The 21,371-nt window shown below is 55.7% G+C and overlaps 1 protein-coding gene across 1 annotated transcript in view; it reads left to right on the forward strand.

Moving 5' to 3' along the window:
* DNAH2 (dynein axonemal heavy chain 2) overlaps positions 1-21,371 on the forward strand; it is a 104,528-nt gene that overhangs the window by 40,697 nt on the left and 42,460 nt on the right. Inside the window, 27 exon segments of the mRNA XM_013981316.2 lie at positions 1,250-1,396; positions 2,169-2,325; positions 2,788-3,027; positions 3,314-3,502; positions 3,699-3,846; positions 4,890-5,082; positions 6,927-7,127; positions 7,244-7,400; positions 7,910-8,084; positions 8,492-8,655; positions 10,832-10,993; positions 11,073-11,176; positions 12,611-12,767; positions 12,916-12,998; positions 13,115-13,295; positions 13,673-13,811; positions 15,806-16,023; positions 16,227-16,328; positions 16,594-16,719; positions 17,027-17,137; positions 17,412-17,600; positions 18,322-18,425; positions 18,514-18,703; positions 19,065-19,245; positions 19,972-20,099; positions 20,443-20,595; positions 20,830-20,955. Of these exon segments, the coding sequence (XP_013836770.2) occupies positions 1,250-1,396; positions 2,169-2,325; positions 2,788-3,027; positions 3,314-3,502; positions 3,699-3,846; positions 4,890-5,082; positions 6,927-7,127; positions 7,244-7,400; positions 7,910-8,084; positions 8,492-8,655; positions 10,832-10,993; positions 11,073-11,176; positions 12,611-12,767; positions 12,916-12,998; positions 13,115-13,295; positions 13,673-13,811; positions 15,806-16,023; positions 16,227-16,328; positions 16,594-16,719; positions 17,027-17,137; positions 17,412-17,600; positions 18,322-18,425; positions 18,514-18,703; positions 19,065-19,245; positions 19,972-20,099; positions 20,443-20,595; positions 20,830-20,955 (4,225 nt within the window).

Consider the following 21,371-nt stretch of genomic DNA (forward strand, 5'->3'; position numbering starts at 1 on the left):
TCTCGGCCTTCTGTCTTTGTGTCTCTGCTCTCTGAGGGATTTCTGTCAAATGTTTACCTTTCTGCCCTCGTTTTTAACTTCCAGGAGCTCTCCTGGTGTCCCTTTTATAGCATCTTATTTCTGTTTCACTGATGCTCTTTTGTTTCTTATCTCTCTCTGAGGGTGTTCCCGGCTGGTTTTGTTTGTTTTTTCTTTTTAGGCTGGGCTGTCTCCTTTCTGCATGATCTCTGTCCCCTCTCTGTCCCCTTCCGCCTGCTTTTTGCTATTTGTTTGTTTTGACTTCCACCTTTTGTGCTGGGACAGACAGGGACAGTGTGCTGGGACCCTTGGTTGTCTGTCCATATTTCAGGGACGGCGGCCGGAATGCCAGATGGCAGCTCCGAGGGGCTTCTCAGCTAGGCAGGAAGCAGGGGAGCAGGAAGAGGGGCCTTCTCAGCTGGGAGCTCACTGCGGGCTGGTCCGGGTGGGCTGTTTCCTGGGGACTCCAGAGGGCCCTGGGACTTCTCCACTGAGGCTGGTCAGAGGTCACAGAAAACAACCTTGAGGACTTTGTTCCAGAGGGGGTAGGTAGGGCCAGCGGCCAGCGGGCTGGTTTCTGGGTGGGAGAGGGAGGCCGGGGGTCCTGACATTCGATGAGTACGTGGTCCCTTAACGCCCTTGCTTTGGGTGCAAGTCTCTCTCCTTTGGCCGGGCCTGGGATCCCCAGTCCAAAGGCCTCTGTTTGTCTCTGTACCGCTGCCCCGACCAGAAGCCTTGGCTCTCGCGCTGGGGCAGGGAGGGCAACTTGCGTGGCTGCTCGGGGCAGGAGCGGAACGGGAATGGAGCTGCTTCCTGCGCTTTCAACTCTTCTTCCTCTCCTGGTCCCCCCTTCACCCCTGACCTGACAAACTGCAGCCATGCGAAAATGGGCCGTTCCAGAGCTCTCTTAGCTGTCTCCATCCCCAGCTGAGAACTCTCCTCCTTAGCCATCCGCTTTTCCGTCTTCCAGTGTCTTCTGTTGTTGCCTTGTATTTGTGGGCTTATCCCTTAAATGAATGAAGCCCCCTTTGCTGTTGTTTTAGTGGTTTGGGGAGGGGAGCAGAAGTCACTGTGTCCAGTCTGCCTTCTCTGCCTGGAGGTGCTGCTTCCTTTCTTACCTTTAAACGTCTGCTCGCGCCGCCCCTGCCCCCGTACCTCTTGGTCCGTTGCTGGTTCTGGTTTATGCCCTCGAGTGGCGCCTTCAGCTGCTTGGCGTCTCTTCCTCGCCCAGGTCCCTGCTGATCCTCTTTGTGGAGATTGACTACTGGGAGCGGCTGCTCTTCGAGACGCCCCATTACGTGGTGAACGTTGCTGAGCGCTCCGAGGACCTGCGCATCCTTCGAGAAAATCTGCTGCTTGTCGCTCGGGACTACAATAGGTGGGGCCCCGGTCCTGACTGCAGCCCTTCTGAGTGTCGCTTCATGCCCCCTCTTTGTCTCTTGTGCTCCAGGATGTTGTCCATTTCCTGTAGAACACGTTGTCCTGCACATTTTGTCCGTCTCAAAAGCAAACAAACAAACAAACAAAAAAAAACAACCCAGTGTCCTGTGCTCTCGTGTGACCTATGGTTATTCCTGTCCCTTGCAGTGCTGTCTCCTAGCTTTAGCGGGGAGAGCAGAAACTACAGTCCCTCCCACCCCACGGGGCCCTGGGACCATATAGGCCTGAATCACTTTTCTAGGAAGGAAGCCAGGTGGCATTAGGATCATGGGCACAGGACAATGTAAGATCCATCAAACCAAGCAAACCCTAACCCTAACCCCTCTTAGCGCCCAGTACTCATCTCTGGAGTGAGGCTTTGCTCACTAGGGGTTGAGTACCTTTCTCAGCCCAGTTCAAGTCCAAGGGGGTAATACTTGCACTCTTGTTTGGGCATCTAGAATTACAATGTCCAATATGGTAGCCACTCGCCTGTGTGGCTTTCTATTTAATTGAAACTAAATAAAAGTTTAAAATTCAGTTTAACTCGCTCATTTGTTTCAAGTGCCTCACAGCTGCATGTGGCTGGCGGCTCCCGTGTTGGGCAGCACGAATGGTACGAATGGTAGGACTTTTCCATCACCCAGAAAGTTTTATCGGAAAGCACTAGACGAGAATCACGAACTCACAAAGTTCTGCCAGTTTCGCACTGTGTCCTCTCTTCCGCACAGGATTATTGCCATGCTGTCCCCAGACGAGCAGGCCCTATTCAAGGAACGTATCCGGTTCCTGGATAAGAAGATCCACCCTGGGCTCAAGAAACTGCACTGGGCCTTGAAGGGGGCCAGTGCCTTCTTCATCACAGAGTGCCGCATACACGCCAGCAAGGTGGGCCACGAGACTCGGTCTGTGGGGCTGACCGAAAGGCTGGCATGTGCGTAATGAATACCCGCGTCTTGGGAGTGGTGGAGAGACCAGGGAGTAAGTAGCGCGAAAGACATGATGTGTGCTTAGGGCAGGACTTTTTTTTTCTTCCTTTTTTTTTTTTTGGTCGTCTTGCAGCGTATGGAGTTCCTGGGCCAGGGATTAGATCTGAGCCAAAGTTTCAACCTAAGCTGCAGCTGCGGCAATGCTGGATCATTAACCCATTGTGCTGGGCCAGGGATGGAACCTGCGCCTGCCTCCCAGCACTCCCGAGATGTGGCTGATCCCGCTGCGCCACAGTGCATTTTTTTTTTTTTTTTTTTTAATGTCAGCAGTTCTAGCTGGAGGACCGTTGGGAGGATAGAGTTGGGCCCCGAGGGTCTGTTCCCAAACTGAAACTCCCCCGTGGGTGGGGTCGGACTCCAGGTGCAGGCGATTGTGAATGAGTTCAAGGCGTCCACCCTGACCATCGGCTGGCGGGCCCAGGAGATCTCCGAGACACTGCTGGTCCGCATTAGTGGCAAACGGGTGTACAGGGACCTGGAGTTTGAGGAGGACCAAAGAGAGCACCGGGCAGCTGTGCAGCAGAAGCTGATGAGCCTGCACCAGGACGTGGTGGCCATCATGACCAACTCCTACGAGGTCTTCAAGAATGATGGCCCTGAGGTAGGGCTCCTGGGGCCAGGGCCTTGTGGTTGAGCACGTCCCCAGCCCCCCAGTCCCATCGGACCCTGGGGTGTCTTTCCCCCCTCCCCCCAGGGTGTGCTTCTCCATTATCCTACTCGGGTCTTAGATTCAGCCCACCTTCAGCCTTTCAAACCTTCTTCCTCCAGGACTCAGCGTCCTGCCTTTCTGTGGAAGCAGCTTGTTTCCCTCCCTCTTGGCTGGTTTCATTTCCCAGGACCTGCCCCTTCTTCCCTGAGGGGTTCTCTTCCCCCCACTCTTCCGGCAGATTCAGCAGCAGTGGCTGCTGTACACGATCCGGCTGGACCGCATGATGGAGGATGCCCTGCGCCTGAATGTGAAGTGGTCGCTGCTGGAACTGTCCAAGGCCATCAATGGGGATGGAAAGACCACCCCCAACCCACTCTTCCGAGTCCTTGTCATTCTGAAGAATGACATGCAGGGAGGTGTGGCACAGGTGGGGACCACTTTGCCCTTGACACCCCGAAACCATCACCCTTTATTTGCCAGTTTCCATCAATCCTTAAACTTGGCCCTAGGCTGTGACTTTCTGCTACAGCCTCCAGGCCTGGTTCTGAGGTGTCCAGCCCTCCCAGTCCTGAGCTTATCTGCTCCGGGGCCTGTGCCCAGCCCTCTGCACTCTGCTCCCACAGGTGGAATTCTCACCCACTCTGCAGACCTTGGCAAGTGTGGTCAATGACATTGGCAGCCACCTCTTCTCCACCATCGCTGTCTTCCGCCACCTCCCTGAAATTCTCATCAAGCGCAAGTTTCAGCGTGACCCCATCTGCACAATCGTGGGTGAGCAGGCAGTGGGAGGCAGGCAGCAGGGGCGGGGGCATAGCAGAGGTTTAGGACCGAGTGGAGCTGGGAGGAGAGACGGGGGCTGGTTCCAGACATCACCATGACCGGTGGAAAACCCAGGTCAGGGGTCCGGGTCGGGGAAGGGTGAGAGGACCCAGATGGGGGTTCAGCGTTAGGTGACTAGTGCTCGTGGGGTTTGGGTTTGGGGATGGAAGGTCAGGAAGGACGCGTTTGGGCCTGGGGCTGGGAGAGAGGAGGCCCAGACACCAACAGATGAGACATCCAGATGCTCCAGAGTCGTCACTCCTGCCTTTTCCATGTCCTCCTCCATTTTCTATTTTCTTTTTTTTTTTTTTTTTTTTTTGTCTTTTTAGGGCCACACCTGAGGCATATGGAGGTTCCCAGGCTAGGGGGTCTAGGAGTTCCCGTCGTGGCGCAGTGGTTAACGAATCCGACTAGGAACCATGAGGTTGCGGGTTCGGTCCCTGCCCTTGCTCAGTGGTTTAAGGATCCTGCGTTGCCGTGAGCTGTGGTGTAGGTTGCAGATGCAGCTCGGATCCTGCGTTGCTGTGGCTCTGGCTTAGGCCAGTGGCTACAGCTCCGATTCGACCCCTAGCCTGGGAACCTCCATATGCCGCGGGAGCGGCCCAAAGAAATAGCAAAAAGACAAAAAAAAAAACAAAAACCAGGCTAGGGGTCTAATCGGAGCTGTAGCCGTTGGCCTACGCCACAGCCACAGCAACGCCAGATCTGAGCCGTGTCTTTGACCTACACCACAGCCCACGGCAATGCTGGATCCTTGGCCTGTTGACCGAGGCCAGGGATCAAAACTGAAACCTCATGGTTCCCAGTCAGATTCGTTTCCACTGCGCCACGACGGGAACTCCGCCCTCCTCCATTTTCTCAGGCTCCTTGGAGCCGTATTTCTTTGGGGCGGGGAGGTTGGAGGGGAGTGGAGGGTCTAAGGCGGCGGCCAGGGGCCGGGCTGGAGCTTGGGTCGGGGTGGGAGTGGGTGAGACGCTTTGTGCTGCGTCCTGAAGAGCGAGACGAGGACATCAAGAAGATCCAGGCCCAGATCAGCAGCGGCATGAGCAGCAACGCGGGCCTCCTGCAGAACTACCTCAAGACCTGGGACACGTACCGCGAGATCTGGGAGATCAACAAGGACTCTTTCATTCGTCGCTACCAGCGCCTCAACCCCCCGGTCTCTTCCTTTGACGCCGACATTGCCCGGTAAGGGGGACGGCGGCCGTGAAGGTCTGCCTGTGGACCTTTGTTTCATTAGGGGGTGGCCGTCCAGTAGGGCCGGGCAGCGTTTAGGGAGACACAGCTGTTTTGGCGAGGAGCCCCACAGGGTCCTGCTGGGACAGGAGAGGCGCCAGGGATCTGAAGGGCGAGCCCTGAGAACACTTTCACTTGAGACGGCAGACGGGGGTAAGCTAAGCTGAGGATTCTTTCTTTCTTTTTTTTTTTTTTTTTTTGTCTTTTCTAGGGCCACACCCGTGGCATAAGGAGGTTCCCAGGCTAGGGGTCTAATTGGAGCTGAAACCACTAGCCTATGTCAAGTCGCAGCAACACCAGATCTGAGCTGCATTTTCGACCCACACCACAGCTCATGGCAACGCCGGATCCTTAAGCAAGGCCAGGGATGGAACAAGCCACCTCAGTTAACCACTGAGCCACGACGGGAACTCCAAGCTGAGGTTCTTTTTTTTTTTTTTTTTTTTTTTTTGTCTTTTTTTTGCCTTTTCTAGGGCCCCTCCTGCGGCATGTGGAGGTTCCCAGGCTAGGGGTCGAATCAGAGCTGTAGCCGCCAGCCTACGCCAGAGCCACAGCAACGCAGGATCCGAGCCGCGTCTGCAACCTACACCACAGCTCACGGCAACGCCAGATCCTTAACCCAGGCAATGCCAGATCCTTAACCCACTGAGCCAGGCCAGGGATCAAATCCGCAACCTCATGGTTCCTAGTTGGATTCATTAACCACTGAGCCACGACAGGAACTCCAAGCTGAGGAGTCTTAAATTCTGATCTCAACTCCCGTCTCTTTGTCCTCTAGTCATTCATTCATTCATTCACTCGTTCGTTTGTTCCAAAAACACCATTGTCTTCTGGGTTGTGAGGAATTAGAAAAAAATAAATGAACAAGTCTTCCTCGAGAGGGCTCTGGTGCGGTGGGGATGATGAAAATACTGCTGAAAGAACGGTGGCTGTGGCGTCTTGAGAGGTTGAAATCCCAGCTGCACTACTTTCCAGCTGTGTAACCTTAGGTTGGTTACCACGGTCTCTGGGCCTCAGTTTCCTGTGAAACAGAGGTTATCCTACCGACCTTACGAAGCCGTGGGATTACTAGGTATGGGGGAAGTGCTCTGTAAGCTCTAAAGCGCTGTGCCCATGTGCTCATTGTGCCTATGCCAGTGTCTCTGTGATCAGTGCTGCCAGTAAGGTGCACAGGGTGCCGGGGGAGGTCAGTGGGAGGAGAGAGAGTTGCCAGCCGGGGACATTAGGGGAGGGAGGACATGGCTGAAGGGGGGGACTCTAGGGCTGGGCTTTCTGGAATGGGTAGGATGTCAGCGGGCAGAGAAGGGCAGCCGGGGGGAGACAACAGCACAGGAAAAGGCAGGAAGATGGGACCTCGCAGGCGTGTTCGCCAACAGTGAGCCTCCAGAAGGAATGTCAGTCGAGGGACTTACGTGCAGCCGCCGGCTGAGTCCTCTCCACCCTGTGGGGTGCTTCTGTTCTCATCGGTCACCGTGTTACAGATGAGGAGGCAGGCTCAGTAAAGACACCTGCCCGAGGGCGCGGAGCTAGTGAGCAGCTCAGTGTGAACTTGACCCAGATCTCTGTGCCTCCGGAGCCTCCAGTGCAGGCCGGGGAGTCTGAAGGCTCCCTCGGGAGAACCACCTGATCTCCATCGAACGCCCGGGCTGGACTGAAGTGGGAGACGCGCGGGAGCAGCCGACGGCTGTAGCGCCGCTGCCCCGGGGTCGGGTGGAGGAAATACCAGCCAGTCGGGGCTGAGGGCACGTTGGCAAAGAAACAGACGGTTGATAGCGGGGCCGTGGGCCCTTTCTCAGCTACACAGAGGTCGCTAACAACGTGCAGAAGGAGGAGACGGTCCTCAACATCCAGTTTGTGCTCCTGGACTGCTCGCAGCTCAAGTTCTCGCTGGTGCAGCACTGCAACGAGTGGCAGAACAAGTTCACCACGCTGCTCAAGGAGATGGCGGCCAGGCGCCTCCTGGAGCTGCACGCGTACCTGCAGGAGAACTCGGAGAAGTACGACGCAGCTCGGGGGCCGGTGGGGCACTCGGCTCAGGCCCAGGCTGGGGAGGGCAGGCCTGGCCTTCCTGCACCCTCGCCACCCGCCCCACGTTCTCTTCACTCACCTGCAGGATCAGCCGCCCTCCCCAGACGCTGGAGGAACTGGGGGTCAGTTTGCAACTCATGGATACCCTGCAGCATGACCTGCCCAACCTGGAGACCCAGATCCCTCCCATCCACGAGCAGTTCACCATCCTCGAGAAGTACGAGGTGCCGGTTCAGGACAGCGTGAGTTCCAACGGTGCTCGGCCCGCCCGAGCCAGGCCCGTTCCTGTAGCAGATTGTGGGGGAAGCGGATGCCTCAGGTCGAAGAGCCTTGGCTGTCGGGACGGAGGGCAGAGAAGTGAGCGAGGGGAAGGCACAGGGGCCCAGAGCCTCTGAGAGCCGAAGCTGACTCGAGTGGCCTTTCAGGTCGGCTGGAGCGTTTCTTCCAAGCCCAGCACCTGCTTGATTTCTTTGGGCCTCATTGCGTGTGGAGCTTGGCCACAGACTCTGGCCGAGAGGATCAGACAAGAGTTCTTAGAAGCATTGCTGGGGAGTTTCCTGGTGCCTCAGCAGATTAAGGATCTGACTTGGTCATGGCTGCGGTCACTGCTGTGTCTCGGGTTTGATCCCACTTCCACATCCCATGGGTGCGGCCAAAAAACAACCAACCAACCAAAAATAGGCCTTAGTGGGACAGGCAGACCTCCTGCTCACGGGCACCCTCCCTTCGGTGATTTCTGTGATGTCCCCAGGTACTGGAGATGCTGGACGGTCTCAACGGGGAGTGGGTCACTTTCCAACAAACCCTGTTGGACAGTGAACAGATGCTGAAGAGACACAAGGAGAAATTCAAGACAGGCCTTATTCACTCAGCCGACGATTTCAAGAAGAAAGCACACAATCTTCTGGAAGAATTTGAAGTCAAAGGCACCCTTCTTTCCCTTTGTCTTGACCCAGTCTTTCAAAGCCTAAGTCCCCCGGGGAGGGGTGGACAAGGACGAGCAGAGGAAGGGCGGTGCCGAGGCGGGCTAGAGCCTGGCGGTCTGTCAGCGACACCCCTGGCACTGTGGCTGGAAGGCAGCAGCCTGGCTCAGGGCATTTCCAGTTTTCTGATACCGACTCCCATGTCCCACCCCTTTCGGATTCTTAAGCAGCGTTTAGCAGTTTTTGCCAAGAGTAGCCATCTTGCTTTCCGGGCACGCGTTCCCTCTTGTTTTCCTTCTCTCGTGGGAGGAGGAAGTGGGATTTTCACAAAGACATAGGCGAGCCTTAAGGGCCTTTCGGGGGACCCTGGCCTTGAGAGGGAGGCTGAGCGCCCCTTGGTCCTCCCACAGGCCCCTTCACCAGCCACGTGGGGCACCAGGCGGCGCTGGAGCAGATCACCCACGTGCGGGCCATGCTGAACGCCATGCGGGAGGAAGAAAACCACCTCCGGGCCAACCTGGGCATTTTCAAGATCGAACAGCCAGCCTCCAAGGACCTGCAGAACTTGGAGAAGGTGGGGTGCAGAGCAGGGCCCTCCTGGTGACCAGGGTGCGGGCGGGGCAGGAGAATGGGTCCCAAGGACCTGGAAAAACAGCCGGGACCAGGAAGATGGGTGCACAAGGGACTTTTTGTTAAAAATGGAGGTAAAACTCAGATCACAAAAGACCCATTTTAAAGTGAATAGCTCAGAGTTCCCATCATGGCTCAGCGGTTACTGAACCTGACCTGTATCCATGAGGATGTTAGTTCGATCCCTGGCCTCGCTCAGTGGGCTGGGGATCTGGCATTGTCGTGAGCTGTGGTATAGGTCATAATTGTGGCTCGGATCCCAAGTTGCTGTGGCTGTGGCGCATGCTGGCAGCTGTAGCTCCAACTTGCTCCCTAGCCTGGAAAGTTCTATATTCTGTGGGTGCGGCCCTAAAAAGAAAAAAAATTTTTTTAGAGGTGAATAGCTCAGTGGCATTTAGTACAGTCACAATGTTGTGTAACCACTATCTCTAATTCTAAAACATTTTTGGAGTTCCCTGGTGGTGCAGTGGGTTAAGGATCTGGCATTGTCACTTCTGTGGCTCAGGTCACTGCCATGGCACAGGTTCAATCCTTGGCCTGGGAACTTCCATGCACCAGAAACATAAAAAATAAAACATTTTCATTGCCCCCCAGAGAAACCTTATACCTATTCACAGTCATTCCCATTCCCTCTCCCCCAGCCTCACTAAATCTGTTTTCAGTGTGTGGTAGATCCTTGAACAACACTGGGTTTGAATTGTACAGAACCACTTATACTCAGGTTTTTTTCAGTAGTAAATACTACGATGCTACACAACCCATGGTTGGTTGAACCCATGGATGAGGAGCCATGGATGGATATGAAGGGCCAACTATAAATTATACACAGATTTTCAGCTGAAGAGAGGGTTGGTGTCCCTGCCCCCTGTGATGTTTAATGGTCAGCTGAATGTGGATTTTGCCTGTTCTGGACATTCCATGTAAATGGAAGCTTGCAATATGTGACCTCATATGTCTGGCTTCTTTCATGTAACACAGGATTTCAAGGACTCTCCATGTTGTAGCATGTGTCAGTACCTCACCCTTTTTAATGGGTGAATAATATTCCATTGTATGGATTTACCACATGTTGTTTATCCATTAACAGACAGTTGGGTTGTTTCTGCTTTTTAGCTACTGTAAGTAGGGCTGCTGTGAATATGAATGTACTTGTATTTGTTTGAGTTCCTGTTCCCAATCCTTGTGGGCAGGCATGTATGTAGGAGTGGAATTGCTAGATCATATGGTAACACTCTCTCTCTCTCTCTCTCTCTCTCTCTCTCTCTCTCTCTCTATATATATATATATATATATATATATATATATTTGCTTTTTAGGGCCAAGCCCACGGCATGTGGAAATTCCCAGGCTGGGGGTTGAATTGGAGGTATGGCTGCCGGCTTACGCCACAGCCACAGCAACATAGGATCTGAGCCTCGTCTGTGACCTAGGCCACAGCTCATGGCACTGCCAGACCCCCAACCCATTGAGTGAGGCCAGGGATCGAACCCGCATCCTCATGGATACTAGTCAGATTCATTTCTCCTGCACCACAACAGGAACGCCCTGTTTAACTTTTTGAGGAACCTCCAAGCTGTCGTCCGCAGCAGCTGCACCCTTTTACAGCCCCAAGAGCAGCATAGCAGGGTTCCTGTTTCTCCGCATCCTTGCCATGGCTTCTTCCCCTCCCCTTTTATTTTCGGTTCTAGCCATCCTAGTGGGTGTGAAGTATCTCACTGTGGGCTTTTTTTTGCGGGGGTGGGGGTGGGGGGGAGGCTGCCTGTGGTATGTGGGAGTTCCCAGGTTAGGCATGGAACCCAAGCCACAGTAGTGACCTGAGCCACAGCAGTGACAATGCCAGAGCCAGATCCTGAACTGCAGGGCCACCAGGCAACCCCACTGTGGTTTTGATTCGCGTGTCCCTACTGGCGAATGTGGAGGATCTTTTCATGCGCTTGTTCTTTGAGGAGCTCTGAAGGCAAGAGCGTGGAGAGAAGAGCGAGACGCCAGGGGGCAGCTCTCTGTTGCCGAGAGGGCAGAGCTTTTCCGCAGGAGAGGAGCAAAGCCTCGGAGGGCTTGTCGGGGAGGCGGAGGGCAGGAGCCGCGGCCCTCAACGCGCCTGTCTGCTCTCGGCCACACAGGAGCTGGACGCGCTGCAGCAGGTCTGGGAAATCACCCGAGACTGGGAGGAAAACTGGAACCAGTGGAAGACGGGCCGGTTCCTGACACTGCAGACAGAGACCATGGAGAGCATGGCCCACGGCCTGTTCCGCCGCCTCGCCAGGCTGGCCAAGGAGTACAAGGTGCGTGGGGAGACGGCAGGGGCCGCGGGCGCTGCGTGGGAAGGTGGCCGGTCTTCTGATGCCGCTTGCTTTTGCTCAGGACCGGAACTGGGAAATTATTGAGACCACCCGCTCGAAAATAGAGCAATTCAAGAGGACCATGCCTCTCATCTCGGACCTGCGAAACCCTGCCCTTCGAGAGCGGTGAGGCTGCCCTCCGTGCCGGTGGGCCGCCCCCGGCCTGGGCCACTGGCCCCTCCAGGGCTCTGCCCACCAACCCTTGCATTGCCAAGGCTTCCCAGCCCCACTGCCCTCCCCTCTTCCTCCCAGCATCCTGGGTTCTCTGGCTTCTCAGCTCCTTCTCTTTCGTCTCCCCTCAGTTGGTGTTTGCTTCTGTCCTGCAAAAGCTTGCATTTTGTAGCCAAACATCTAACTTTTGTGCCTTAGGGTTTTTGCTTTGGTGCCTTGTTTAGGAGGCCTTCCCCTCCCCGGGAGCTATAAATGCATCCTCTCCTTTCTTCCGTCTCATACTTTAGAGTTTTGCTTTTCAAGTTTCACTCTTTTAATACATCTGGGATTTTTATTTTATTTTTTCGCTTTTTAGAGCCGCACCCACAGCACATGGAGATTCCCAGGCTAGGGGTCCCGTTGGAGTTACAGCTGCCGGCCTACACCACAGCCACAGCAACGCCGGATCCTTAACCCACTGAGCAAGGCCAGGGATTGAATCTGCAACCTCACGGTTCCTAGTCGGATTCATTTCTGCTGTGCTAGGACGGGAACTTCACATCTGGGATTTATCACATGATAGAAGAGGCCTTTGAAACCATTGAGGCTAGAGTAAACTCTTTGTTTTGATTTTTTTATGTTATTAAAGTATAGTGTATTTATAATGTTGTGCCATTTCAGCTGTGCAGCCGAGTGACTCAGTTTTACATGTACACACGTGCTTTTCTATATTCTTTTCCATCATCGTCTATCCCAGGAGCTTGGATAGAGTTCCCTGGGCTATTCGGTAGGACCTTGTTTATCCATTCCAAATGCGATAGTTGGCATCTGTTAGCCCCAAACTGCTAGTCCATCCCTCTCCCTGCCCCCTCCCCCTTGGCAACCTCGAGTCTTCAATGATTTTATGAATAGTGTTTTAGTAATTACCTGCCTAGTCACTTAGGAGTGAATGATTTTACTTCTTTGGCATTGCCTCCATCATCACGTTGTGACAATGCTTCACAGCAAGTCTGTGTGATTAAGTACAACCTGACCACTTCTTTAAGTTATTTAACCTCTCCAAACCTCAGTTGCCTCCTCTATGCATGCGCTAGCAGTAGCGCCTCATTTATCGAGTAGTCAAGGAAGTGAAATGTTTCACCCAGAGCCCTGGGCCCAGCACGTTGTCTGTAGTCATCCTGCAGCCACCCCTCTTTACTCCCTCTCCAGAGAGTCAACCCTCACTCTGTATTCCCCACGGGGCCTCAGATTGTGTCTTGGAGCCTATTTGGTGAATATCTGTTGGCGTGTCAATCAGGAAATACCCAGACTCACAATATCCAATGGGGGAAAGCCGGGGGAGTGATGTCAGCACTCTCCAGCAGGCCCTGGGGGCCCGCCTCCGGCCTGACCTTTTGCCCCTGGCTGCAGGCACTGGGATCAGGTCAGGGATGAGGTCCGACGGGAGTTCAATCAGGAATCTGAAAGCTTCACCTTGGAGCAGATCGTGGAGCTTGGGATGGATCAGCATGTGGAGAAAATCGGGGAGATCTCTGCCTCAGCAACCAAAGAGCTGGCGATAGAGTTGGTATGACGGGGTCCTCCCCCGCCCCAGCCCCGTTTCCTGAGCTTCCCAGAGCACAGGCTTCCAGCACACCATCCGATGGCCCCTGGTGGCTCCTGTTACTCTGGAAGACTAAATGCCTGCTTGCCTGTCCCCCCATCTCTTTCCGCAGGCGTTACAGAACATCGCCAAGACCTGGGATGTGGTCCAGCTGGACATAGTACCCTACAAGGATAAGGGCCATCACCGACTCAGGTAGACAGGGTCTTGGGGCTCTAGGAGCGGGCAGGGCTGTGACCTGGGCATCAGAGGGGGCACTGAGGCCTGGCAGCTGGGGCTGGACCATGGTTTTTTGATCCCTTCCACCCCAGGGGTACAGAAGAAGTATTCCAGGCGCTGGAAGACAACCAGGTGGCGCTGTCTAACATGAAGGCATCTCGGTTTGTCAAGGCCTTCGAGAAGGAGGTGGACCACTGGGAACGCTGCCTCTCCCTCATTTTGGAGGTTATTGAGATGGTGCTCACGGTGCAGCGTCAGTGGATGTACCTGGAGGTCAGCCTCATTACCTGAACTCCCCCGGACCTGGTTTTCCTCCTTTATTTGCGTGGGACCTAGAGGGTTGCCCGGGGTCAGCCTCATCTTCCCACCTCCAAGGCCATTCTTCACCCACGACCCAAGCCTCTGACTCCTAGGACCCCCTCCTATCTTCAGCTGCCTCCTCGAAAAGCCGTTGTTTTCCTTCCATTTGTCCTCTTGGACCCTCACACGTGGCCTCCCGACACCAGGTTTCCCTCTAGAACTTGGGCGTCTTGCCTTTGGTTCTGAGGATCCTTCTCTTCTCCTCAGCTGTCATTCCTGGTCTGAGAGCAGCAAGCAGAGGGTGGGGAGCGTGTGGAAACAGGCTCTCACTCCGGTGCTTGGCCCTTCAGAATATCTTCCTAGGAGAGGACATCCGCAAGCAGCTGCCCAATGAGTCGGGCTTATTTGACCAAGTCAACAGCAACTGGAAATCCATCATGGACCGGATGAACAGGGACCCCAATGCTCTCCGGAGCACCCACTATCCAGGTCTGAGCTCCCTGGCCTCTTGCCCTAACATAACCTCAGCTGCTGGTCTGTGTAGGTGAGGTCATGGCCACAGGCTTCCTTTGCTGAAAGACTGGCCATTGTACCTGGCTGTGGTACCATCACCACCCCCTCTTTTAAGCGTTCAATAGTAGTTCAGTAAATTAAGTTCAACAATTACCTAGACTTTCATTGGTTTATCAGATGAACTAGCCTTTTTTTTTTTTTTTCCCCCTAGGGCCGCACCTGTGGCATATGGAGATTCCCAGGCTAGGGGTCTAGTTGGAGCTGCAGCCTCCGGCCTACACCACAGCCACAGCAATGCCAGATTGGAGTAGCATCTGCGACCTACACCACAGCTCATGGCAATGCCGGATCCTTAACTCACTGAGCGAGGCCAGGGATGGAACCCGCAACCTCATGGTTCCGCTGCACTACGACGGGAACTCCAGATGAACCAGTCTTTATCGTAGACGCTTTGCTAAGCCTGGGGATGGGCTAGGGGGCTGGGGAGAGATGTACACATAGTGAGTCTGGTTAACTGGGGTAGGTCGTGGTAGGGAACAGGAAGTCGGGTTTGGCGACGAGCCTCTGGGGAGGGTGTCCTGAGAGGAGTCTGGGCAGGGGGTGCGGAGGACCAGGGCCAATCAGTCAGCTCTTCATGTTCCCAGGAACCTTGAATATACACATCAAAAAACCATGATTTCAGTCTGTTTCTGATAAAATGTAAGTATTAGGACATGCAAAATTGGGTGACAACGTGCAGTTTTTAGAACTAATGTTTGAGATAATGGACGCAATTATGTTTCAGAGCCCTTTGTAAGCAGAGCCCTAAAACAACTCTCTCCTTGCTGAACACAGAATAAATCTGTGCTGTCCGCTGCTGGGTCTCCCCGTGGCCTCCAGGGCTGCTCAGGTGGCCATTCAAAGGCTCTGTAGACTCTGTACTTGAAGGCCTGAGGGTCACCTCTGAGTTCTGACCCTGGGGCATCCATCCTTTCCTGAGAAAGCTAGACTCCAGCGAGACAGGGGAGACGCCATGGAATCCAGTGCTCAGAGGAAACTAACATTATCAGGAACCTACAAATGTGAACGCATTTTATTTGTTTTTATTTTTTTTATTTAGTTTGATTTTTTTTGAATTTTTCTAGGGCCACACCCGCGGCATATGGAGGTTCCCAGGCTAGGGGTCAAATCGGAGCTGTAGCCGCCGGCCTACACCACAGCCACAGCAATGTGGGGTCCAAGCCGCATCTGCGACCTACACCACAGCTCATGGCAATGCTGGATCCTCAACCCACTGAGTGAGGCCAGGAATCGAACCTGCAACCTCATGGTCCTTAATCGGATTCGTTAACCACTGAGCCACGACGGGAACTCCAAACACATTTTATTTTATATCTCGAATTGTTCTTTGAGGTGGATCTTATTGCCATCTTACAAAGAGTAAAAGCTCCTGGAGGTTAGCTGATGCTCGTGAGTGAAAGAGCTGCGATTGGAATGGCCGTTGTCGGCCTCTCAAGCCAGTGCTCTTTTGCTGTGTCCTGAGGGCCACTGGCGACCCCGAGGGAGGTGGCGGACCTCTGTCACCATGTGCACGTGCCAGGGGTTTAACTCCAACCAGTTGACTTGCTGAATCGTTTCTGTGGAAAACAAGCCCTAATTTTCAGAAGCTCCTGGATGATCCAGGGAGCTCCAGTTCCTTGCTGCAAAGGGACTCTTGCTCCAAAGACTGAAGGGAGATGGAGTTACATTAATGGGGTCATGTGTGACATAATGTGCCCCATAGTGTTTCATGAACATGTAATAGTGAATTAATGAGGGGGGTGGGAGAGCATGACTGAGTGGCTGGGGACACGTCTCTGCTTCCCAAAACCATATGGCAGCCGGTCTCCCAACGTTCGAAAGCTGGCAGAGTGCGTGTAGTTGGAGGCTCCAGCTCTGCTCAGGGCGGTGGTAAAAGGGCCACCACCTGTCATCCCGGTTCTTCCTCCCAGGCCTCCTGGACACATTGGTGGAGATGAATACGGTCCTGGAAGACATCCAGAAGTCTCTGGATATGTACTTGGAGACCAAGCGGCAGATCTTCCCCCGCTTCTACTTCTTGTCCAATGACGACCTCCTGGAGATTCTGGGCCAGTCCCGCAGCCCAGAGGCTGTGCAGCCACACCTCAAAAAATGCTTCGACAACATCAAACTGCTGCGGATGCAGAAGGTCAACAGAGGTGGCCGCGATGGGGGAGGGGGTGAAGCCAAGGTGTCCAGGGCCTCGGAGGGGACCAGGGCCTCCCAGCGGGAGTGGCTGTTGGGCTTCCCGACTGCCTGGGACAGAGTCGCGGCGAACTGGTGCTGAGGAGGGAGGGCGAGGGAGCGGGAATCACCCGCCGCCGAGGGCTCAGGAGCCTCCTGCCTCCGCAGGTCGGGGGGCCCAGCAGCAAGTGGGAAGCCGCGGGGATGTTCTCGGGCGACGGCGAGTATGTCGATTTCCTCCACCCAGTCCTTCTCGAAGGGCCTGTGGAGGTGAGTTGTGGTGAGGGTCTGAGAAGCAAGCTCCTGCGGCTAAGTCTGCCTGGCTCTGAGAGGAGAGAACTGTTCTGCGAAGGGACAGTCGTCATTTTTTGCCCTCCCGCCTGCCCCTCTAAAACTCTAACCCCTACCCGCCCCCTGGTCTCCCCTGCCCTCGGGGATGCCAGCCAGTCCCTGCCCAGCACCTGCTTTTCTCTTGGGCCCGAAGCCCCGGAGCCTGGCCCGAGGCCGCGCCAGCCCGTTCTCCCCTCCCCCCCAGGCCTGGCTTGGCGACGTGGAGCGGACCATGCGGGCGACCCTCCGGGACCTTCTCCGAAACTGCCGCCTGGCCCTCAAGAAGTTTCTTAACAAGAGGGACAAGTGGGTGAAGGAGTGGGCTGGCCAGGTGAGCTGGGGACCGGAGAACGGAGGGGAGGGGAAGACGGCGCCAAAGGGAGCGGCCAAGGTAAAGACAGCCTGGAGCCGCACAACACGCAGGTTTCTTGCCTCCTGCTCTGGGCTACGGCCCCCCAAGCCTGCGTGTGGGACCCCCGCCCCTCAGCTCTGGGCTTAGGCCTGGGGCCCGTCGTCAGAGCAGTGAGGTGATGGAGAGAGGAGCGGCGCCTGGTCCCGGAAGAAGCTGGGACCTGGCAGCGGGGCTGTGCGGGTGGCCAAGGACGGGGCTTTGGAATTCAGCCTCCCTCGTCTCCCAGCTGGTGATCACTGCCAGTCAGATCCAGTGGACCGCAGATGTCACCAAGTGCCTGCTGACAGCCAAGGAGCGGGGCGACAGGAAAATCCTCAAGGTCATGAAGAAGAAGCAGGTGGGGAGCCCTGCAGGGCAGGCCGGGCCTGGGGTTGGGGTGAGCGGGGACGAGGGACACGGGAGTCAGAGTTAGCGATGAGCTGGTGGCAGGGGTCAAACACGGGGGGTTTAAGGGAGACGTCCAGTGAGAAAAGCTTGGCCAGGTCAGAGGCACGTCTCCCTGCGTTGACACTGGGGGTCAGGAGCTGCAGTGGGCGTGGGGTCCGCATCGGGGTACACGGGGCCTGGGTGGGGTTCCGTTGCGTGGTTCTTCCCTCTGCCTCACCGCTCAGGTGTCTATACTGAATAAGTACTCAGAAGCTATCAGGGGGAACCTGACCAAGATCATGCGCCTTAAAATCGTGGCTCTGGTAACGATCGAAGTCCACGCCCGGGACGTGCTGGAGAAGCTTTATAAGAGTGGCCTCATGGATGTCAGCTCCTTCGACTGGCTCAGCCAGCTGCGCTTCTACTGGGAGAAGGTGCAGATGGGCCGGACCCCCACTCTCACACCCTAAACCCCATCCTAATGCCTTAAGTAAATCAAGGTTCTCTAAATACTGGACCAGCCTTAGTCCTCTCTCAGCACCCTAAGCCGGCTCTTAACTCTCCTGGTCGATTGGCCAAGTCAGGAGAGGCGAGTCTCTCTTCTGGGGAAGCACCCCTTCTGGGTGCCACTCGATGGGCACTCAGAAAGACTCCAGGCAGCTGCTGCAGTGGACTGGGGTGGACACAGGCAGCGTGACACCCAGTTTCCATCCCTGCTATACACCCGTCCCTCCTCCTAACCCTGCACTGAGCCCCTGGAATTCCCATTGTAGCTCAGCGGTAACGGACCTAACTAGTATGTATGAGGATATGGGTTTGATCCCTGGCCTCGCTCCGTGGGTTAAGGAGCCATCATTGCTGTGAGCTGTGGTGTAGGTCGCAGACACAGCTCGGATCTGGCATTGCTGTGGTTGCGGTGTGGGCCGGCCACTGCAGTTCTGATTAGACCCCTAGCCTGGGAACCTCCATATGCCATGGGTGCGGCCCTAAAAAGCAAAATAAATAATTAAATAAAAAGCAAAAAGTAAATGAAGAAGAAACTGAGCCCCAACCTTCTCCCTGCCACCTCCCTGCGTCTCCAGCCCTCCTCTCAGCCATGGCCGCGCTCTGGCTCTTCCTCTGAGCCGCCGCTCTTCCTCTGCCCTGTTTCCCCAGGATCTCGACGACTGCATGATCCGCCAGACCAACACGCAGTTCCAGTATGGCTATGAGTATCTGGGTAACTCGGGTCGGCTCGTCATCACCCCCCTGACAGACAGGTCCGCTGAACAGGGTGCTTGGGGTGGGGCAGCCACTGCCGAGCGAAGGCTACCAGGAGGCTGGCCTGGGCCGTGTCCTCATTTGCAGGTGTTACATGACACTGACCACAGCACTGCACCTGCATCGAGGCGGCTCCCCTAAAGGTCCCGCAGGCACCGGCAAGACCGAGACCGTCAAGGACCTGGGCAAGGCCCTCGGCATATACGTCATCGTGGTCAACTGCTCCGAGGGCCTGGACTATAAATCCATGGGCCGGATGTACTCAGGCCTGGCCCAGGTCAGTCTCCCTCCTGCCTGTCCCAGAGGCCCCTTCGGTATCTTTTAGTTCCAGAAAATCAACTGAAAACCCAGATCCGGTTCAGCGCTTTGTACCCGATGCTACCGCATGACCTCCGTCAGTTTTTGCAGGTGGGGAAGTCCCTGCCCCTCCCTGAACTTCTCTTTGCTGATTTGCAAAATCAGAAGATCTCGTAATGTTTAAAGAAGAGAATGCGTGCAGACTCTGCGCTCTTCCAACTGGTCTCTTTCCAACCCCCGCCTTTCAGCCGTCCCCCCAGGAATGTGTTAGTCACCATGTCTAGTTTCTCCCAGTCCGAGGGTGCTTTTCTGCTCCCACCGACTCTCCGCCTTCCCCACAGACGGGTGCCTGGGGCTGCTTTGATGAGTTTAACCGCATCAACGTGGAGGTGCTGTCGGTGGTGGCCCAGCAGATCCTGTCCATCCTCTCTGCCTTGGCCGCCGGCCTCACCCGCTTCTATTTTGAGGGCTTTGAAATAAATCTGATGTGGTCCTGTGGGATCTTCATCACCATGAATCCTGGTGAGGGCCTGGGACTAGAGGGGCCCCTGGGCGGAGAACTGAGCGTCCAGAGCAAGGAGCTCTGCGTCCACCCCCACCCCAGGCCAGTGTATTTAGCCACGTGAAATGTGGCTAAAGGCAATGAAGTGTGAGAGAAGGAGAAACACACATATCCGGGAGAAGGGGAGGCAGCCTTGCTGGTTTCCCTGAAGGAGAGGCTCATGCACATACCTGTGGAGCTAGCCTTTTAAGGTACTTAGCCGTCTTCTTTCACTGGACTCAGCTCCCGGAAGTCTCGCCCACCTGCCATCCCGTTTGCCCAGTGGGACAATCTTCCCCAAAGTGCAGGCCTAGGGTTTCTCATTACGGTCCCCTGGGAACACCCTGGGGTTCGGGTCTAGGAGAAAACAGGAAGGGGTTTCAGTACTGAAATAATCAGAGAAACAGCTGGGATTTCTGTTAGCACGGACGCTGAGTTAGTTATACGTGGAACTTGGGGAGGTGGGCACTTGACAGCTCTGTGATTTGAGTCCGAAGCGGGGCCATGTAGCAGGTAGTCAGGAAGAGACCAGAGGCAAGAAAGAGGTGGGGCAGAGACAGGGCTGAGATGAGAAGGGAGGCGGTCTTGGAGTTAGAGCTGGGCAGAGAGGCAGGACTGGAGCGCTCGGGCTGGGGCACACGGGGTTGGTTGGGAAGCTGGTCCTTGGCAAACAGCGTGGGTTCTGAGGAACCGGTGCTCTCTTCCAGGCTATGCTGGTCGCACGGAGCTTCCTGATAATCTTAAATCCATGTTCCGCCCAATCGCCATGGTGGTGCCTGATTCTACCCTCATTGCCGAGATCATCCTCTTTGGAGAAGGCTTTGGCAACTGCAAGGTAGGCCACCCTCTTGCCTCCGATTACTTCCCTGCCGTGATTATTCTCAGGCTTGCAGAGCCCCGGAGGGCCTCACAGTCAGCCTCGCCTGCAAGGCACGCGGATGACTGTCCGTAGGCCCTGGAGGCAGAAGAATCCAAAGGAGCCTGGTCTCCCCTCTGCGATGACCGACGACCGTCACTCATCCCTGACCGCCCAAGTCACAAGGTCTCCCCTCGAGGATGGGAGTACTGCCCGGCTGCCCTGGGCCCCGGGCGCTAGCCTCCCAGATGGGTACCTGACCCCGGATGCCACGGAGGGGTCTGGGGGGGATGGTTGTTGCCTCCTCTCTCTTGTCCTCCAGGTCCTGGCCAAGAAGGTGTACACGCTGTACTCCCTGGCCGTGCAGCAGCTCTCCAGGCAGGACCACTATGACTTCGGCCTTCGCGCCCTCACCTCCCTCCTGCGCTACGCGGGCAAGAAGCGCCGCCTGCAGCCGGGGCTGTCTGACGAAGAGGTGGGTGGAGGACACGGCCCTTGGATCTCAGCCGCCCTTGTCCCTGGTCCTACATGCCTTCACGGACGTTTTCCGGAGCCTTCCTTCCGCTAGATTAGGATCCCCCCCCCCCCCCCCCGGCCCCCGCCCTTCAGCCCCTCTGCTGTTACCCAGCGCGCTAAGGACCCGCCCGGGGGTATCCGTCGCTCGTGGCTGGGCCCTGCTCCTCGAGCCCGAGTCTCTCCTCCCGTCCAGGTTCTGCTGCTCTCGATGAGAGACATGAACATCGCCAAGCTGACGTCAGCCGACGTGCCCCTGTTCAGCGCCATCATGCAAGATCTGTTCCCCAGCGTCGAGCTCCCCGTCATCGACTATGGCAAGGTATTCGCTCCTCAAGGCTGTCCCCGCCCTCGCACGCGAAGGTGGATCCGGGGACAGGACGCCTGGCTTCTGGGTCTGGTTCTGCCCCTTGACGAGCTGTCCGTTCGAGCTGTCCGTTCACTCGCTGTGGCTTTGAGCCGGACAGCCGGCCTCCCTACCCCTCGACTGAACTGCTCACGTGCTTCCACCCAGCGACCCCTTGACGTCACTGAGCCCTCTGACCGCCGGCCTTTCCACTTTCTCTGGGCCCATCCACTCCTCCCCTCATTCGGAGGGTTTTGAGAAGACGCTAGGAGCTGCTGATATGTGAGGGTGGGGGGTGGCAGAGAGGAGACTGTTAGACAGCAGAGGCATTTTCTCCGCTGGCACTCTGGTAGTTTAGATACCCTGAATGATCCCTCCAATCGAAACCACTA

This window comes from Sus scrofa, chromosome 12 (genome assembly GCF_000003025.6).
Source record: "Sus scrofa isolate TJ Tabasco breed Duroc chromosome 12, Sscrofa11.1, whole genome shotgun sequence".
Taxonomy (NCBI): domain Eukaryota; kingdom Metazoa; phylum Chordata; class Mammalia; order Artiodactyla; family Suidae; genus Sus; species Sus scrofa.